This window comes from Lissotriton helveticus, chromosome 5_1 (assembly GCF_964261635.1).
Source record: "Lissotriton helveticus chromosome 5_1, aLisHel1.1, whole genome shotgun sequence".
NCBI lineage: Eukaryota > Metazoa > Chordata > Amphibia > Caudata > Salamandridae > Lissotriton > Lissotriton helveticus.
The window spans coordinates 217,990,588-218,008,563 of record NC_136065.1 but is presented as its reverse complement, the minus strand read 5'-3'; the positions used below and the strand labels follow the sequence as shown (position 1 = coordinate 218,008,563).

The following is a 17,976-nucleotide window of genomic DNA, read 5'->3' as shown; positions in this document are numbered from 1 at the left end:
TGGCAATGGTGCCACACGCGAACAGCCGTACCCTGACAGTGCATTCGCGTGTGCGGGACGTTTCACCATTGCAATGGTGATATACGTGAGCGTGTGACGCACCGTACATGTAGATTTCCATTGTTGGTACGTTGTACTCACCGTCTGCGCCGTCGTCGGTTTCTGTGTACCAGGTCGTAGGCGTACAGGACTGGGAAGACACGGTCGATGGGGTTCATGGCATGTCTGTGGCGTACCGGGGTGCGGTTTGGACCAGACTCTGCTTTTACGGTAGTTTTCAGCTCCCGTAGCAATAGGGTCATACGGAGTGTCGCCGGAACGGATCGTACTTGGTCGGTCGGAAATTGCTTCCTGTTTAGTATAACGTACTGTCAATATTTCTGTGTCATGATATTTACAACTCGATATTTGTGTAAGTCGACATATCCAACTTGATATTCTATCTGAATACCGGTTATGGCTAACTTGACTAACTGCAAGTTTAACTCCCTTTTCAGGTTGGGCAAAGTGCAGCCCTCAAAATATACAAGATCCATTACTCTCTGCAGGCAGCACCCTTTTATGTGAAACTGGAGTACGCAACCCGATTCCAGGTTTTCTGTTAAATTCTATTTGGCAGGGGAGAATGTTGCAACTACAAGGCGATGATGGAGGGAGTGCTGAAACTTTTCAGACATTCACCCCCAATCACAGATCTGGGTTGAATCCATCATTGTTCCTGAGCTCACTTTGCCAACCCAGTTCAGACCCAGCCATATGCAAATCAGTCTTGACCCTGCTCATAATGGGAACAGTCCAGCCTGAACTGCCAAGTCAGGTCTTCCCTTGACCGGAAACAAGCATCCTGGGACTGGTTTCAGGGTAACACCCCTCATCAGCCAGGCTAGCTTGAATCCAGTGGCATAGTAAGCAAGGGACCCACGTCTGGGCATACCCTGCCAACATAGGGCAAACAAAGCAAACACAAGGAGGAGAAGAATGTTAGCATAATAAGGATACAATAAAAACTCTAGCCTGGGACCAGAGGACTGGGTGGCCCCCACTTGACCAACAACAGCCAAGGTGCACTTCAAATCCACAGATTGATTTTTTTCAGTTTACAAACCAATGCATTAACAAATAACGCCATCGTACATGCTATGTCTAGTCATGATGCACCAATCTCTGCCCCCCTAAAGGTGTATAGTGGTTTTTATCACTTTCCTTCCCACTCCCTATTGACCCTGGACCCAGGCATAGTACAAGCACATAGTAGGGATGTGCTGTTTGCTTTCTTAAATGCCCCGGTAAGGCTTCCATGCCCCCCCATATCTTTTCCCATTTTTTTAGGGCAACCTCTCTTTTCATATCCCACTTTTTCGGCCATGATACACAAGTCCATGTCACGTGCAAAGATTGTGGCAAATGGTAGAGTTCCCACCCCCCATCCCCATGCAATGTTTCCCATCACTACTGCAGGCCCAATGACAGCCACAGAATTGTGTATTTAGACATTGTGTCCTCTCCCCAGATGTTGAGCACAAACCATTTAGCAATTTGTTATATAGGGAACCCAGTCACCTGCATCAGCAATCTCTCTAGTGCCCTCCATTAGTCCTGGATCTTAGGGCGCTCCCAAAGGACATGAAGAAGGAGTACTGGTGCCCACAGTCTCTTGCACAACCTTCCCCTATTTTGTATAGGTGGAATTGTGAGTAGAACGACATGTGTAGGACCAGTAACTGGACCATGTGGAAACCCATCCTGATGGCGATCGCAAGTGGGCCCCACAGTGCCTCTTCCACTTCTCTTCTTCAAACTCATCTAGTTGAAGCTCCCACTTTGTTTTTAACTTCTGAAGTACATTTTGAGCGTTATTAATTATTTGTTTTTTACAAGAGGGACACTGCCTTTTTGTGTAGAGGGTCTAGCTGCAGCCTGTCTTCTAACGGGGCCAGTTGTGTGCCATAGGCAATATCAGAATGCACGGCATGTCGGATCTGGAGGTATCTATGGTGTTTTATAGCCGCTAGCTGGTAGTTTCCACGTAGGCTTTTTTAGGAGATCATCTCCCCACATGACCACAGGTCACCTAGCCTTCAGGTGTCCCACCTAATAAATCCCTTTAAGTTGCCCACTGCCTTAATTGTGTCACTATCCTACAAAGGGTTTGCTCCGTGAGGGTATCTTTCCACTCATGAATGTTATTGATTCTCTCCATATGAAGACCATGGTGTCTACATGGAATGGCAGCTTCTCTTAGGGCAGGGCCCTGCATATCAGTACGGGATATACCCTGGCATCCATTGGGTGACTATCCGTTCTGAATTCTGCCTTGTCTTGGGGCCCAAACACCCATACAATAAATGTTTCTAGTTGTGCAGTTCAGTAGTAATTTTTTATGTTAGGCACAGCTAGTACCTTATCACATGTCCCCCTTGAAAGGTTTGGAGTGCAATGTGTGGAGAGCCGCTGCTCCAGGTGAGCAGCCTCAATTCCGCTTTCAGTTACTGGAAGAATTCTGATGGTATTTGCAGGGTGCATAGGAATCTGGGCGAAGCCATCATTTTAAATAGGGCTGGTCTTCCCTGCAGCATCAGCCCCAAGAATTTATTGTGGTGTCAAATTATGCAGTTGCCAAAATACTTGAAGCCTGTATCGGATTAGAGGCAGTGTACACTCCAGGGGTAGGTGGAATGTACCTCCTGTAACATGGTATATTTGTTACTTAGCCAAGTTGATAGTGTAGCCAAAGTAGCTGCTAAAGATTTTGAAGACCGTGTTCTATCTGGGTGCAATTATATTTTGGCCTCCCAGGGGTCCACCCATTTCAGGCCCCAAATAAATGGATCTGTGCTGATCCATGCCGTGAGGGTTTCCTGGGCCAGCACAAACATTATAGGCGACAGTGAGCACCACCTGTCTAGTTCCTCTGCCCAATCTGATTATACTGGAGTCTGTGCCATTGACTCAAACCCTGATGAGTGGTTGTCGGCATAGGAGCTCCACCCACCACCCACAGCGGGGCCATACCCAGTTTTTCCAGGACAGTGAACATGTAGGCGCCATCAAGCTGTATCAGTGGCTGTTCCAAACTGTATGTGTCAGCCCAATGAATCCATATAAGCAGAATAGGTTGATTTTGGTCCCTCTGATAGGCATGAAGACTAATTAGTCTGGGTGGACCAGTGTTAGTATTACTTTTTTCAGTCTTGTTTCCAACACCATGGCCAGTGTTTTGACTTCAACGTTTAACAACGAGCGTGACCTATAGGAGATACAATCATCGGATGATTTTTGTACATTTGGTATAACCACTGTGGAGGCCAATCTCTGGTCCTGTGACAATCCCCCTTTCTCTCCAACGTCTTTCAGCATGTTTAGTATGTGTTGTGAGATGGGTCTGGCTAAGCTGGATATCTTTAGGGAAGTCTCATATGCAGGATGGGGGCTGGGTCGTGGCTGGAGAATAGACTTTAGCATGGTGTTCGGCTTGTACTGCTACTATCTGGGCGTTCCTTCTCAGTGCCACCCCTGCTGAGTTCCTAACCTCAAGGACCCATTTCCTGGGTGGTCTCTGCATTCTAGCCAGGCCATCAACCCTCCAAGATTGGTACCCTACATCATAAACTTTCCATTGGGTTGAGAGGTATGTCACTTTGGCATTGTTTTTAGTCACATCCCTGTACTCCCTTTGTTTCACAGCGAGTCTGTGTTTAAGTTCAGTCACTTCTTGCTGTTGGACCTGTCTCTCTAATCTGAGGATATCCAGCTAATGGTATTCTATTTGTTTTTGTTTTCCTTTTTGCTTCCTGCAATGAGTGGCATTGCTTGCACCCTTGTCACCATTTTGTGAGCTTCTTAGAGTATGGTTGTGGAGTCCAACATCCCGAAGTTATCATAGAAGTACAATTCCGTTGCTTTCTTAAGATGCCCTGCTATGGTCTTATTTGTGGGGGACCATGGGTATATGGGCATAAATCTGTTTGCCTGTCCCTCTCTGCCCCACAGTTGCACCCAGACCGGTGAGTTTTCCAAGGTTCTTCTTGCTAGGTGGTTAGCTCTTGCAAACGTTCCTATGTGTGAGGGTTGTGTCAGGAAGTAGCCTATGGGTGAGGAGCTTTTTTGCGCTCCAGAGTGGAAAGTGTATTGTGAGATTGGAGATCTGTTATGGGTTATAGGCTTGCCAGATGTTGGCCAGTCCATGTGCCTTCAGGAAGCCTCCGAGAGGGCTGTGTGTCGTTCGACTAGCTTGTAGGGAGCCCCTGTCCCACTCCTCACAGGTTACCGCATTGAAATTGCCTCCTAAGACTAATGTGTCTGGTGAAGCCGCTGAAGCATTGCCCACAGGTCTGGTAGAACCAGGGTGGGTAGTTTCAGAGAGATGTATACTGAGCACAGATTTAGGGTTATGCTGGCCCAGGTTCCTGTCTGCTTCACAAATCTACCTTCTGAGTTGTTATATGTCTCTCTGGGGAGGGCTGGAGTGGATTTGTTATGTAATATTCCCATTCCTCTCGAGTCAGACATGTAGACCGAGTGGTACAGCACTGTATACCCATATCTATTGAGTGCTTTACACTGGTTTACTTTCAAGTGACTTTGTTATTATATGTCTGTCTGGGGCATATCGTTTTATGTATTGGAGCACTGTACTCCTTTTAATGGGGGTTACCTAAGCTTCTGACTTTCCAGGATAGGAGTTCTAGCACCTCATATTGTGACATGGTGTGGTTGTAAGTAAAGGGTGTGCACAGTGTGCAGAGAGGAATCCTAACCGCGTAAGCCTCTGTGGTAGGTTCTCAGGTGGGTCACTATCCCTAATGACATGCAGTCATTTGAACATTATCCACGAACAATGGACAAATCTACCAACTCCCCTCTCCCCTGCATTGTTGACTTCGCTTTTTTAGCTTAATAAGCTTTATTAAGTCATAAAAAATCAATAAGATACATTAAAGGCCTAAGAAATAATGTATAGGAAATCTTATAAACAAAATAGAGTAGGCAAAGATCATAGTAGAAAGCTATTTACATTTTGGGAAATAAGGGAAAGGAAGGAAAGGGGAGGGAAAAGATAAGGTATGTATATATTAATAATATTAACTATTAAAGAGATTGCAATGCTACTCTTAAGAGTTGTAGAATAAAAGAAAACAAATAACTGTTGAGTTACATTTTTCATCAAATGTTTGGAAGGATAGAAAATATAAAGGAAAGAAAAAAGAGGAGAGAATATTCATTCAAGGAGGTTGGACATTTTCAGACGGATAATGAGAAACATTGTTAATTGATCTCTTATTTAAATAAGTAATCAATGGTAACCAAAAAATATCTCTATTTACATTTGCATTACATTGCGAGGCATAAGCAACATCTAATCTATGATATTGACATACAGTATTCCACCATGGCTTAATTGAGAGTTTGGTAAAACATTTCCAATTGATCGTAATTTGTTGAAACCTAGAGCCAACATAAGATCAAACAACCCTTGTTGAAGGAAAGGCAGAGGAATGGATTCAGATAAACTTCCCATAAAGACAAGGACTTTGGACATAGGTGCATGAATCTGAGAAATGCTAGAAAGACAATCCCTGATTTGCGCCCAAAAAGAAATATCAGGGGGACATGAGAAAAAGAGATGTGAAAGATCTGATGAAGGAAAGTCACAAGTCCAGCATTTCTTATTATCTATGTGTGTGAAATTAGCTATAGAAATGGGGGTGAGATATAGTCTGTGATAGAGGAAAAACATAGATTGAGTAGTGGAAGCAGACCTTGAGATCCTCAGTGATTGGGCCCAAATTTTATTCCATATATCAATGCTCCACTGAAAGCCTAAGTCTGATTCCCAAGCAAGCTCCACTTTAGTTTGTCTAGTTCTGGATTTGTGGTGTAGTAGAATTTATAAATTAGTGAGGCTTTTGGAATTAAAACTAATATTTTAAGAAGTGAGTCCTGAGTGATAGGAGTGTCATCTGAAGGAAGAGAGTAAAAAATGTTCAGAAGTAATTTCATTAGTATAGAAAATGTATGCAAGAAAGAACGAGGACATTTAAAGGTAGCTTGAAAGTCAGGAAAAGAAGAAGGAGAAATGCCATCGAATACGTCGGTAACCCAATCCCTTTAGCTCTCCATGAGGTCCAGGACAGAGGTCTATTATTTATAGTTATTAGTTTATTATACCATAAAGAGGAACACAAAAAGTTATTCCTAGTAATGATTTTTGGCTGAAAATGAGGTCTTAACAATGAGCGAGTGTGTTTAAATAATGGAAGGGATGTAAGGGTATTTTTGGCAGTAAAAGAAAGAACTTCCTTGGTCGAAAAAGGAGTAAACAGACACCATTCAATATCCATACTAATATAATAAAGAGGGAGCCCAAACCTTTGAGGCGGGTAATCTCAGGAACCACAGCACCAATCACAACACCCAATACAGCGTTGGAAAGGGCAGTTGCAGCAGAAGGACATAGGCTATGCAGACGCCCACCATATACATTTAAAAGGTAAAAGAACCGTGCCAGCAAAGTAGTCCCTTGTGGACGTGTCTGCGTTGTGCTGTGGGAGTGTGCTGGGGGCGTGAAAAATGCTGGGGGCGTGTGGTACGTTCCACCCTTAATGCCATGTCTCATATCGTGTGCTGGGGCGTGGGCGTGTGCGGGGCGCGGGATTACGGAAAAAAAGCAAGCGTTGTACCCAATATTTCATCGTTTTTTCTTCCTAGGTTCTGTACATTCCAGCTCCGGGTGTCCACCCTGCTCCCTTTAAATACCCCTGCACCCCATAATCATAACCCAGCCTTACTCCTTAAAATACCCCAACACCCTTAAACACTAACCCATCTTAACCCTATAAATATACCCTGTACCCCAAAACCTAAACCTATCCCTAAACCCTAAAAATACCCCTTTTCCCCCAAACCCAAACCTAGCCCTGAACCCTAAAAATACCCCTGTACCCCAAAACGCAAAGCTAGCCCTGAACCATAAAAATAACCCTGTACCCCAAAACCCAAACCTACCCCTGAACCCTAATATACCCCTGTACCCTAAACCCCAAACCCCAACCCTACCCCTGAACCCTAATATACCCCTGTACCCTAAACCCCAAACCTAGCCCTGAACCCTAAAAATACCCCTGTACCCCAAAACCCAAACCTACCCCATAACCCTAAAAATACCCCTATACCACAAAACCCAAACCTAGCCCTGAACCCTAAAAATACCCCTGTACCCCAAAACCCATACCTATCCCTAAACCCTAAAACTACCCCTGTACCCCATAACCCAAAACTATATCTGAACCCTTAAAATACCCAAACACCCCAAAACATATACCTCAGTACCCCAAAACATATACCCCTATACCCATACTTACCTTATCCAAACATTTAAAAAAAATATGCTTTTACCATTCATGCATTTACAACGAATTTCGTTGTAAATGTATGTGTGGTAAAAGCATATAAAATGTAATGCCATGTGTTATAATGGCATTGCGGAGTCATTGTACTTTCGTAATGAAAGTATGCGGAGTGATGGTATGCGGAAAGAAAGTTGCGGAATAATGGATGTTTACCCTCCCCCTGTAAGTACATTGGTGGCACGGCGGTCCACATCTCCAGCAACATACTCATATTTTTTCACCACCGATTTGAAAAATGCACAGGTCTCTCTCAATGATGGCCAGCACCGACATACACTTTTAGACACACCTCCCACCACAAGTTCTAGAATTGCGAACTTTAGAGCTGGGGAGCTACGTTCGAATCTCTGCATCAGCTCAACATCCTGTGATTCCAGGCAAATCGCTTTGTCTCCCCGTGCCTACCACAAATGAATGTGTCCTGCTGTAATGTAAATTGTGCTCATGCCATGTTGTCGAGTTCGCGCAATATAATATTGCAAGGCAAAATAAAGTAGGGAAACTCGAGTTCACACACTACTGAACGCGCACTCTTAAGTGCATCAGCAGTGTACTGTGAATCGGAGCGTTTCACAGGCCTGTCACAGATAAGAAATGCTATCAAAACGAAATCCTACAAAACATTATACTACTGGCCGGCAGCAATTCATACCCGGACAACGTCGGGACGGGCTGCTAGTTAACCCATAAAGGAGTAAAGGGAGAAGAATCTGTGTGAAGCCAATGAGATGCTTGTTTTAAGCCAAAAGCTTTATGATATAATTGAAAGTCTGAAAAGTTAACCCCACCTACAAGTCTCGATTTTCTAAGACGAAACAAAGAAATTCAGGATTTTTTATTTTTCCATAAAAATTTGGAAAGAAGAGAATCAATTTTATTAAAAAAGGTGACAGGGATACGTAAAGGAATCATCAAGAAATTATATAATAAAATAGGAGTAATCATCATTTTAATGAAGTCAAGACGACCCCACCAGGAGAGAAAGAGGGGGTTCCAGGATGAGAAAAGCCTGGATATACGATCTAGAGCTGTATTCATGTTCAGTTTGATCGAATAAGAAATAGAGTTGGAAAATCAAATACCAAGATATTTAATTTTAGAACTGTTCCTTTAAAAACCAGTAGAATCAAATTGTTGTTTAAGACAAAATGTTGTTATTAGGAGGACTTCAGTTTTAGCAGAGTTGATCTTATATCCTGATACCGCTGAAAAATCGGCAATTTCTTGTAGTAATGAAGGAATAGAAGATTCTGGATTGGAAATGAAAAGCAAAATATCATCCGCGTATGCACACAATTTCAGATGATGATCTCCATATGGAAAACCAAAAATAGAAGGATTTTGACGGATACGTTGAAGAAAAGGTTCAAGAGAAAGAACAAACAACAGGGGAGATAATGGACATCCCTGCCTAATTCCTCGATGACGTGAAAAATACTACAAGACTTGTCCGTTTACAATGGTAGAAGCGGAAGGGGTAGAATAGAGAAGAGAAATAAGGGAAATGAATTTAGTGCCAAAACCATGCCATCTGAGAGATTTAAATAAAAAGGACCAGTCTACCCTATCAAAAGCTTTTTCTGCATCAATGGAAATTGCCGCATTGTTGACTTCTAATTGCCTGATCCGCCATCTCACAGACTGCCTGTCTCCCCATTAACTCTGAGTCACTTACAGGTTGTTGAACTGTGACCGCAACTATCACTGTCTTAGGTCATGTGCTTATCCCCAAGTGTTGCGGTTCGCATACTGTCCTACTGTGCAGATTGTGGACATCAGTTTCCTTGGCAATTCGTTTGAGCTTGAGAGTACTTGGCCTTAACCACAGCCATCTGTCAGCCTTCGTTTTTGGGAATCTCGCTGGTTTAAAAACAGCTTCTTTGTCTTGTTATTTTTTCTGCTTTCCGGGGTCAGCATCTAGTTGATGATCGTGTGTGCCACATGCCTTCTCGGGTAGCCCTGGTTTGGCCCGTGCTTCCGGGTTGGTTGATGGTCGACCTGACTTGGCACAGCCCTCCATTCAGTTCCATGTCTTGCTGGGCTCCTCTAAGTGTCAGGATTTTTCCTCCACCAGTACTTCTAGTCTAGCCAGGTACAGCACCATATGTCGGAGTTCTGGGGCCCTGAGCCCTATTTTTATTTCCTCAAACAGAAACTTTGTTTCTGAATTTTTAGCATGAAGTCCAGGAAAAATCTAATCATAGCATTGTGGTATTGAATGTTGTCTGCCAATCTTACAGCCTGGAGGATAGTGTCTCTATTGCAGCAGTTGAAGATGCAGGCAATAGTGGTTACTTGGTGGCTTCCTGGTGGGGGTGTCACTGGTACTCTGTGGGCCCACTCAACATTGAATAATTTTGATAATCATTTGGGCTTTAGCGTGTTGATCATCAAATCTCCAAGGAATAGTTACCCTCTAGGCCCCTACTATCTTTCAGTGACCCCCACATCTCTGATTTTGCTTCACTTCATGCACCCCTTATAGCCTTCCAGCCACACCACCATGATTGCGTTGTCTCTGGTAAGTTGGGCGACTGGTAATTTGATCATTTTAGAGTCTGCTTGCAGCATGATTAGTGACCTCTCCATGCACGAGACATGGTCATTGATTTTGCCTATATGAACCCTCAGAAGTGTTACTTCAATGGTGACAGAGTCTATTTTAGGTTCCAGTGTATACTTTACTCCCGTATTGCTGTCATTGTGTCTGCTAGCGAGGGGCAGTTTCAATGGTGAGAGGCGCCGATCATAGGTTCCAGTGTATACTTTACTCTTGTATTGCTGCCATTATGTCTGCTAGCGAGAGGCAGTTTCTGTGGTGGGAGGCGCCGATCATTTGTCAGTGCTTTCTCCAGTGTTGTGCTGGAAGGGCCTCTGCTTTGTCATAAGTCACTGCAAATGTATCCATTTTGCTATGTTGTGTTCTTTTTTCTCCCCTGCCGCCTGCCTTGGTTTTGTCTCTGGACCGCTCAGTGGGCCCTGTTTTCAGTCAGAGGCGCCCATCAATTGAGGGTCACCTTGTGGATTTTCTGCCCCGCCCATGCCCCCTGGTAGCGTTGGTGGTTTGGGAAGAGGGGTAGCCCTCAAGGTTCGCCCAATGTCAAGTTAGGGTTGTGTCACAGGCAGGGTCTCTCTAGATGTGTCCAACACATGCCTTCTGGTCTCCTTTGTCAATGAATGGGCCTGGTGTTTGGGCCATGCCATGGGACTCCTCCTGGCAATGCCCGGTGCTTTGTGGGCACTGCCACCCCTCCCATCAGCAGTCACCTGAAGTCGCCGGGAGGCCCAGTGCCCATTCACAGGGCCTCACGCATCCGGAATCTGCCTCCACTCTGCCTTTTGGCCCCCGTTGTCCCTCATCTCAGGGTCTCCTCTCATGGGGCCTCCTCCTGATCCCAGTGGGCATTTTGGCTCTCCAGCTGGTAGCAAAGGTGCAGTCGCCTTCACGTCCATCCAGGGCTCCACAGTAGACCGCACTGCTGCACTGTCCACTCTTCTGATGCAAGTTGGTCAAAGTTCAGTTTCTGGAGTTTCGAAGGGATGTCCTCTCATCGCCTAGCACATGGCCGCAAAATTGGGCCAGAGTTTGAGCGCATTGGGGGATTTCAATATTACGCTGGCAGAGCCTCTTTAGTAAGCGGCCATCTTTGTAAGTTGCTGAGAAGATGCATGATTGATTATATGGTAAATGACAACTGCAGTGGATTCCCTGGCCTCACAAAGATTCTAATTTTTACATCTCCCTAATCATGAGAATGTAACAGTGAGTCTTGGCTTAAACAGAACAGCACTGCAGAATGTCACTCTTTCCTTCCCTTTTCACCCTTGGTGAGGAATTCAGATTTTAACCCATATCTGGGGACTGAAGACTTAGGAGCTTGGAGAGAGGTTGGCTGTTTGACTATGAGGGAAATTTTCAGCTTAGGAGACATTGCATCCTATGAGCACATTAACACCTTGGCTGCTTGGCACTTTCCCCTGTTGTGCTGGACCATAATGGAAATGGGTGTGGTCATGACGAGCTCAGCTCGTCATGAGCACCCTAGAGGTATACCTCATGACGAGCTGAGCTCGTCATGAGCATGGAAGGGGTTAATGAGGAATTGGGTGGCTAGAGGATGAGAGATATCTTAAAGTTAGACATTAATGTCAAGGGTGTGAAGAAGGGGGCCAAGAGGCCACTCACTCCATTCTAGATAGGTACTAATTCAGGATATATTGGATCCTCAATTGTTCTAAAACAGGTGAGAAGTACTTTTTCTAGAAGGACGGGAACAGAAGTTGGGGATAAGTGTGGACTCAAAATAGTGGGTGCATATGTTGATCAGAGCAAAGAGCTTTCCAGGTTATCCTTGGAGAGAAAAACCTTTTATGAGATTTTGCATCAGTGGCAGGATAGGCCTGCAAGGCTTCATGCCATGGACTGATCACGGGACAGAAAGGTGGTGTAGGGTTACTGAGAAGTATGTATGCTAGCATATGTACTTTAGTTATGCCTCAACCTGGGCCATTTGGGAGCGAGTTTCTGAGGGGTTATTAGGGAGGATACAGGCTCTTGGCTGGTAAAACTTGCAGAGGTCATACAACTCAACTACCCATCCAAATTCATCAACCCACTTCATTCCAGAAATGGAAGATCTCACACACGCTATTAATGGCAAACCATGCAATCCTGGCACACTGTTGATCTCCAGGGGAGCTTTGGTTTCAGAGTATGTAGTATCTACTGGAAAGGATTAATAAAAGGACACAGGAACAAGACATTTGGAAACAACCAGGTAATCTGATATTATACTTAATTGGGGAGTCTAAAGAACCACAATGTCCAAAATAGCTCCTCATCTTGGAGGAATCCTGCATCTAACTATAGTATGCACGGACGGCAGAAAAACTTGTTTTAGATGTATTAGGAGATGACAGATGGAGTGAAGGGTGCTAATATATGTACAGGTTAATATGCTTTAGGTACGGAGCTGAAGGTGGAGTGGGTCAGGGTTGGGAAAGTGTTGGTTCTCAGTAGTTGGTTAGTCAGGTTGTTGTGTTTAAAGCAGGGGAATTGCTATTGCTTGATGTGGTAATGTCCAGCAATATGTTGTATTGGGAAAATGAATGAGTCAAAGGTCCAGACTGTTAACTGTACTCCTCAATAGTGTTGGTTACAAACCCTTACGGATAATTGTGAATTTGCATGAATAACCAGAAAGTAAACCAAATTATTATCATTTTACAGTTGTAACCTTTTGCATTAATGCACTGATTTATATGAGTATGATACATTTATATTTCAGTAAGCAAGTGTCTTGACACACGCAATTAATGAATACTTGCGTTTGAAATCATTAAAGTATGACATTAGGCACCATGATGCCCCTGGCAGATTTCCCCAACCTTTGAATCTTTAGCTAGCAAGGCATGATGCATATTGCATTGTTATGTGTGGCTCTACCTCTATAGTTTATTTTTCTTACTGAATTTGATAACTGACTGCTATGACGTAGCAACATTTGATAACAAAACTCATTACCAACTGATGCTACATCATAGAGGCCTTCCAAGGCACGCTGACAGGGCTCTCTAGCAGCCTGTCAGCGCAGCGTTGGCTACCGGTTGTACTCAATGAAAGCAGAAAGCACAGATGTAGGAGTGGGAAGGGAAGCAGGGAAGATGGTTGGGGTGGTTAAGGGTGGCAGGTAAAGTATTTTTTTCACATCTAAGCAAGTTAGGAGAGGCTAAATTGTGTATGTCTCCCCATTATTCCTCTGCCCCTGTGTAGCAGTTGAAAGCAGGCGCAAAGGATTTTAGGCGCCACACAACATAAAATTGTGGATTGGTAAAAAGTAAATTACGGGGGGCAAAGAACTTTGTTGGGGGCTTACCTGGGACTCTGTCCACACGCCGCTGGGGCCCACACGCTGCCTGTTCCCCCTGCCGCCGGTCATTTCCTGCTTCACGGCCGCCGGGGAACTACAGCTCCCAGCAGGCCGAGCGGGTCACTTCCTGGCCCAGCGCGCCCGGAGGCGCAGAAAAGGAGGAGGCTCCCACTGAGGAGCGGGGGCAAAGAACTTTGTTGGGGGCTTACCTGGGACTCTGTCCACACGCCGCTGGGGCCCACACGCTGCCTGTTCCCCCTGCCGCCGGTCATTTCCTGCTTCACGGCCGCCGGGGAACTACAGCTCCCAGCAGGCCGAGCGGGTCACTTCCTGGCCCAGCGCGCCCGGAGGCGCAGAAAAGGAGGAGGCTCCCACTGAGGAGCGGGGGCAAAGAACTTTGTTGGGGGCTTACCTGGGACTCTGTCCACACGCCGCTGGGGCCCACACGCTGCCTGTTCCCCCTGCCGCCGGTCATTTCCTGCTTCACGGCCGCCGGGGAACTACAGCTCCCAGCAGGCCGAGCGGGTCACTTCCTGGCCCAGCGCGCCCGGAGGCGCAGAAAAGGAGGAGGCTCCCACTGAGGAGCGGGGGCAAAGAACTTTGTTGGGGGCTTACCTGGGACTCTGTCCACACGCCGCTGGGGCCCACACGCTGCCTGTTCCCCCTGCCGCCGGTCATTTCCTGCTTCACGGCCGCCGGGGAACTACAGCTCCCAGCAGGCCGAGCGGGTCACTTCCTGGCCCAGCGCGCCCGGAGGCGCAGAAAAGGAGGAGGCTCCCACTGAGGAGCGGGGGCAAAGAACTTTGTTGGGGGCTTACCTGGGACTCTGTCCACACGCCGCTGGGGCCCACACGCTGCCTGTTCCCCCTGCCGCCGGTCATTTCCTGCTTCACGGCCGCCGGGGAACTACAGCTCCCAGCAGGCCGAGCGGGTCACTTCCTGGCCCAGCGCGCCCGGAGGCGCAGAAAAGGAGGAGCGGGGGCAAAGAACTTTGTTGGGGGCTTACCTGGGACTCTGTCCACACGCCGCTGGGGCCCACACGCTGCCTGTTCCCCCTGCCGCCGGTCATTTCCTGCTTCACGGCCGCCGGGGAACTACAGCTCCCAGCAGGCCGAGCGGGTCACTTCCTGGCCCAGCGCGCCCGGAGGCGCAGAAAAGGAGGAGGCTCCCTCCGCGTCGCGGAACGCGCGCGGGACGCCGGGCTAAGCCCGGGCAAAGGGCGGGCCCTCTGTGGCCCTCAGAGGACCGGAGGAGGACGGGGCGGGCCACCCCCCTTGGCTTTTACATCTGATACTACATCTCGAGGGTAAAGACTATTTTTCTTCTATTTGGTGGTATTCCCCTATTATTATGACTTCTAAAGTGGATCACCCAGCTAGCGCTGCAGGATCTGGGCAAAAGTTTTCATGGTTAGAGGAGCTAAACCTCTTATGCCAAACCACCTATGCACCATCAGAAACCCCCCTTTTGCCCATAAGCGACATCATACTATCTGCTAACTCCACCCTCACGGAGCAGCCCACATTACTTAATAAAACTTGTAGTCCACATATCGCACCCCTCCAGGTTTCATTGGTGGAAAGGATCCAAACACCGCCTCCAGCCTCACGCATTGTTAATTTTCCAACGATGCCATCGACAGCTGAGACCCAAGATCCCTTAAGCCCTCTTATACATCCGCATCTATTACCGCTTATTGAAAAATTGCTTAGTTCTCGGATAGCCCCGTTGTTGGACAAAATTAACATGCTAGGGGATAGGCTCATTGGATTAGAGTCAGCAATCAAGGCAAATGTGTCGGCTGAAAAACACTGTGACACATTTAACCGTCCAAAGTCACCTCCTACTCACGAAGGCTTTATACGAGATAAAGGCTGCCAAATACAATTAACTGGCCCTAGTACAGGGGGGCCAAAAGTAACCAAACATTCTCTAAGTGTCTCCTTTCCCCATTTGACCGCACCTAGAGCAGTTCATGATAAGATTAAATCAATCCATCTACCACCAGAAGCGGCCCCATTCGTGTGCATACTTGCTGGCGTCCCTGCTCTTCCCCCTGGAAAAATTGAGAGCCACCATGACTTACTTAACAAAACCAAATTCTGGCTGTCAAAAAATAGGCCACTGCCTCGTCATCTATATGGAGCAATAAGGAGTGTCAGGAGGGCGGACTGGCTGGGTTCCCTTCACAAGGATCTTCCTGGGGACCTGGTACTCGTGAAATTCAGAGACACAAACATTGTCCCTTACTTGAAAACCTGGCCGCCACAAGAGACAGACGGCCCAATATCTATATGGGACTTATATGACTTTTATCCCTCAATCCCTGGTGTTCCCCCTTGTTCGAAATCATACCCCACATGATCGGTTTACACTATGATCTTTCTGGGAAATACTGGGAGTGGTAATAACTAATTCTAACCCCCATTTTCACCATCTCAACCCGGGGGTGGAAGGGAACTAATTATGTTTGGGACTTTGTCCTACTGTTTTTTGGATTAGATTGGACTTGGCAATCACGGAGTGATGTTGAACTTTGTAAGGTCATACCTAAATTTACTCCTCCTTTTAGTCTTTTTAACCTTTTTTTTTTTAAGCTGCCACTGTTTTTTTCGATTTTTTCTTTTTAAATGATGATCATTCTTTTCTTTATCCTTTTATTTTATTTGAATGAAATTGTCTAAATGTACTGTATTATTTTTTCTGTTACTGTATGCTTATATGATATTCTTTGGTAATATCGAATAAAGCTTATTTTGATTTGATTTGAATTACGGGAATGTTTTTCACATCAGGGTTCTAAGTGACATGGTAGACAACTTGTCTATTTGACGTCACTCAGAACCACTCTGTGAAATACATCTCCATAATTCACTGTTAACCATTTATAATTCTATATGTTCTTTATATATATGACAAAGATTATAGAAACACTACATCGAAAGGTGTAATAAAGCTTTTCGTGGTTGTGATTAAATTAAGTAAATACTTTACCAGGGTATTCTGAAACCTCATTAATTACATTTCTTTTGAAAATTAATAAAGTATTTTGAAACTCGCAGGTATCAAAAGCAAGGTGTTCAGAGATACCAGTAAATCATGAAAAATAAAGTAAAGGCCTGATTCAGAGACTGGAAATCTATCACCCTGAATGTTGATCTGTTTGGCTGACTTGATTAACTTCATATTTATGACACATTTATTTGTACATAAGATCTTATGAGACACCGAACACATTGCTTTAGATCTTACAATCGAACATTCTTTCTTGTTGAGAGATGAACGAGTTTGAGGTGTGACTTTGAGTATTATCTATTCCCTATTCTTCAGATGTTTTAACAGGGAATTACCAGCTTCGCATTGATCTTCAGGATTTTGACAGAAATAAGACTTTTGCCACATATTGCTCCTTTAAAATCGGCAGTGAATCTGAAAAGTACAAGCTAACGTACCAGACGTTTACAGGTGGCAATGCAGGTGAGTAGTTCTGCAATTAGTAGTTGGCAAATTCAATAAAATTCACACAACTCGAAAACCATTCCATTTTCCTAGCCTATATCTCACAATCCAATTTATATTAAGAGAAGAGATGTGGTCTAGTTGCTGATCTGCCAAAAGTTCAACCTGTGTGCCTGGCTTCTAACCCCAGCTGTGGAACTTGCCTGTGATCATGCAATTGTAGACACACTTCCTTATGGAGTAATTTAGAGTTTGGAAAAAGCAGGGGATTCATAAAAAAACACTGCATGCCCTGCTAGACAAATGTACAGTTCCGGAGATATATCTATGCTACTATTATAAAGGAAGAACTTTGAGGCTTTGAGGCGGGTAAACTGGGAACCACAGCGCCAATCCACACACCCGATACATCGTTGGAATACTCAGGGTGTGCAGATGGACATAGGCTATATAACGTTAAAAAATACGTTATATTTAAAAAATTTACATTATAAAAAAAGTAGTCCCCTCGAAGTAGCGCCGGCCGCAACCTGCGTGCTGACGTCAGGGGCACGGGGAGGAGCGGCGTCCAGGAGCGGCGGACATGGCACGGGGAGGAGCGGTGACGAGCGGCGAGGAGCGGTGGACTGAGGAGCGGCGGCTGAGGTAAGGCAGCGGGGGTCGGGGCAGGCGGGGGACAGGGTGATGTAAGGCTCCAAACTATCACGATCCCAACGATTTTTATGCAGGGAGCTGTGCTAGTCTCTCTAAGGGAGGCTGGTGGTACGCAACCTGTCACAATGCCAATCTCAATGGACTGTACCTTGGTGGTGTGCACACCTCCTATGCGGATGGTATTAATTGGTGCACCGGAAAAGGATATTTCTATTCCTATAAAACATGTGAAATGAAGTTCCGGCCTGTTTAGACGTTTGGCAGCATTTAGTTTCACTGAATACTCCAAGTCAAATCAGAATTTACTGACTAACTGAAGCTAAATGTTTTCAACAACGAAACTTTATTCAAATGAATCCTTATAAAGTTTTGCCCCATTTTATCTAATACATAAAGTAATATTTCTGTAGTAGAGATTAAGTGATATGTAAATCATAAAGATGAATGATTTATCTACAGCACTGGGTGACTTCTTTGTAACCCTGAGTAAATAACCTGAAAACTGTACGACTTCCCTGTATCTTTAAAGACAATTCTTCTATACTTCCCTGTACTACTAAGAAACAACCTGTAACACTGACCTT

General features: G+C 45.3%; 1 protein-coding gene across 1 annotated transcript in view; it reads left to right on the top strand.

Annotated features, from left to right (window-relative positions):
• Nucleotides 1-17,645, top strand: part of LOC144752427 (ficolin-1-A-like) — a 154,274-nt gene extending 136,629 nt beyond the window's left edge. Inside the window, 2 exon segments of the mRNA XM_078640357.1 lie at nucleotides 16,622-16,810; nucleotides 17,443-17,645. Coding sequence (XP_078496483.1) covers nucleotides 16,622-16,810; nucleotides 17,443-17,645 — 392 coding nt within the window.
• Nucleotides 17,646-17,976: the final 331 nt, after the last annotated feature.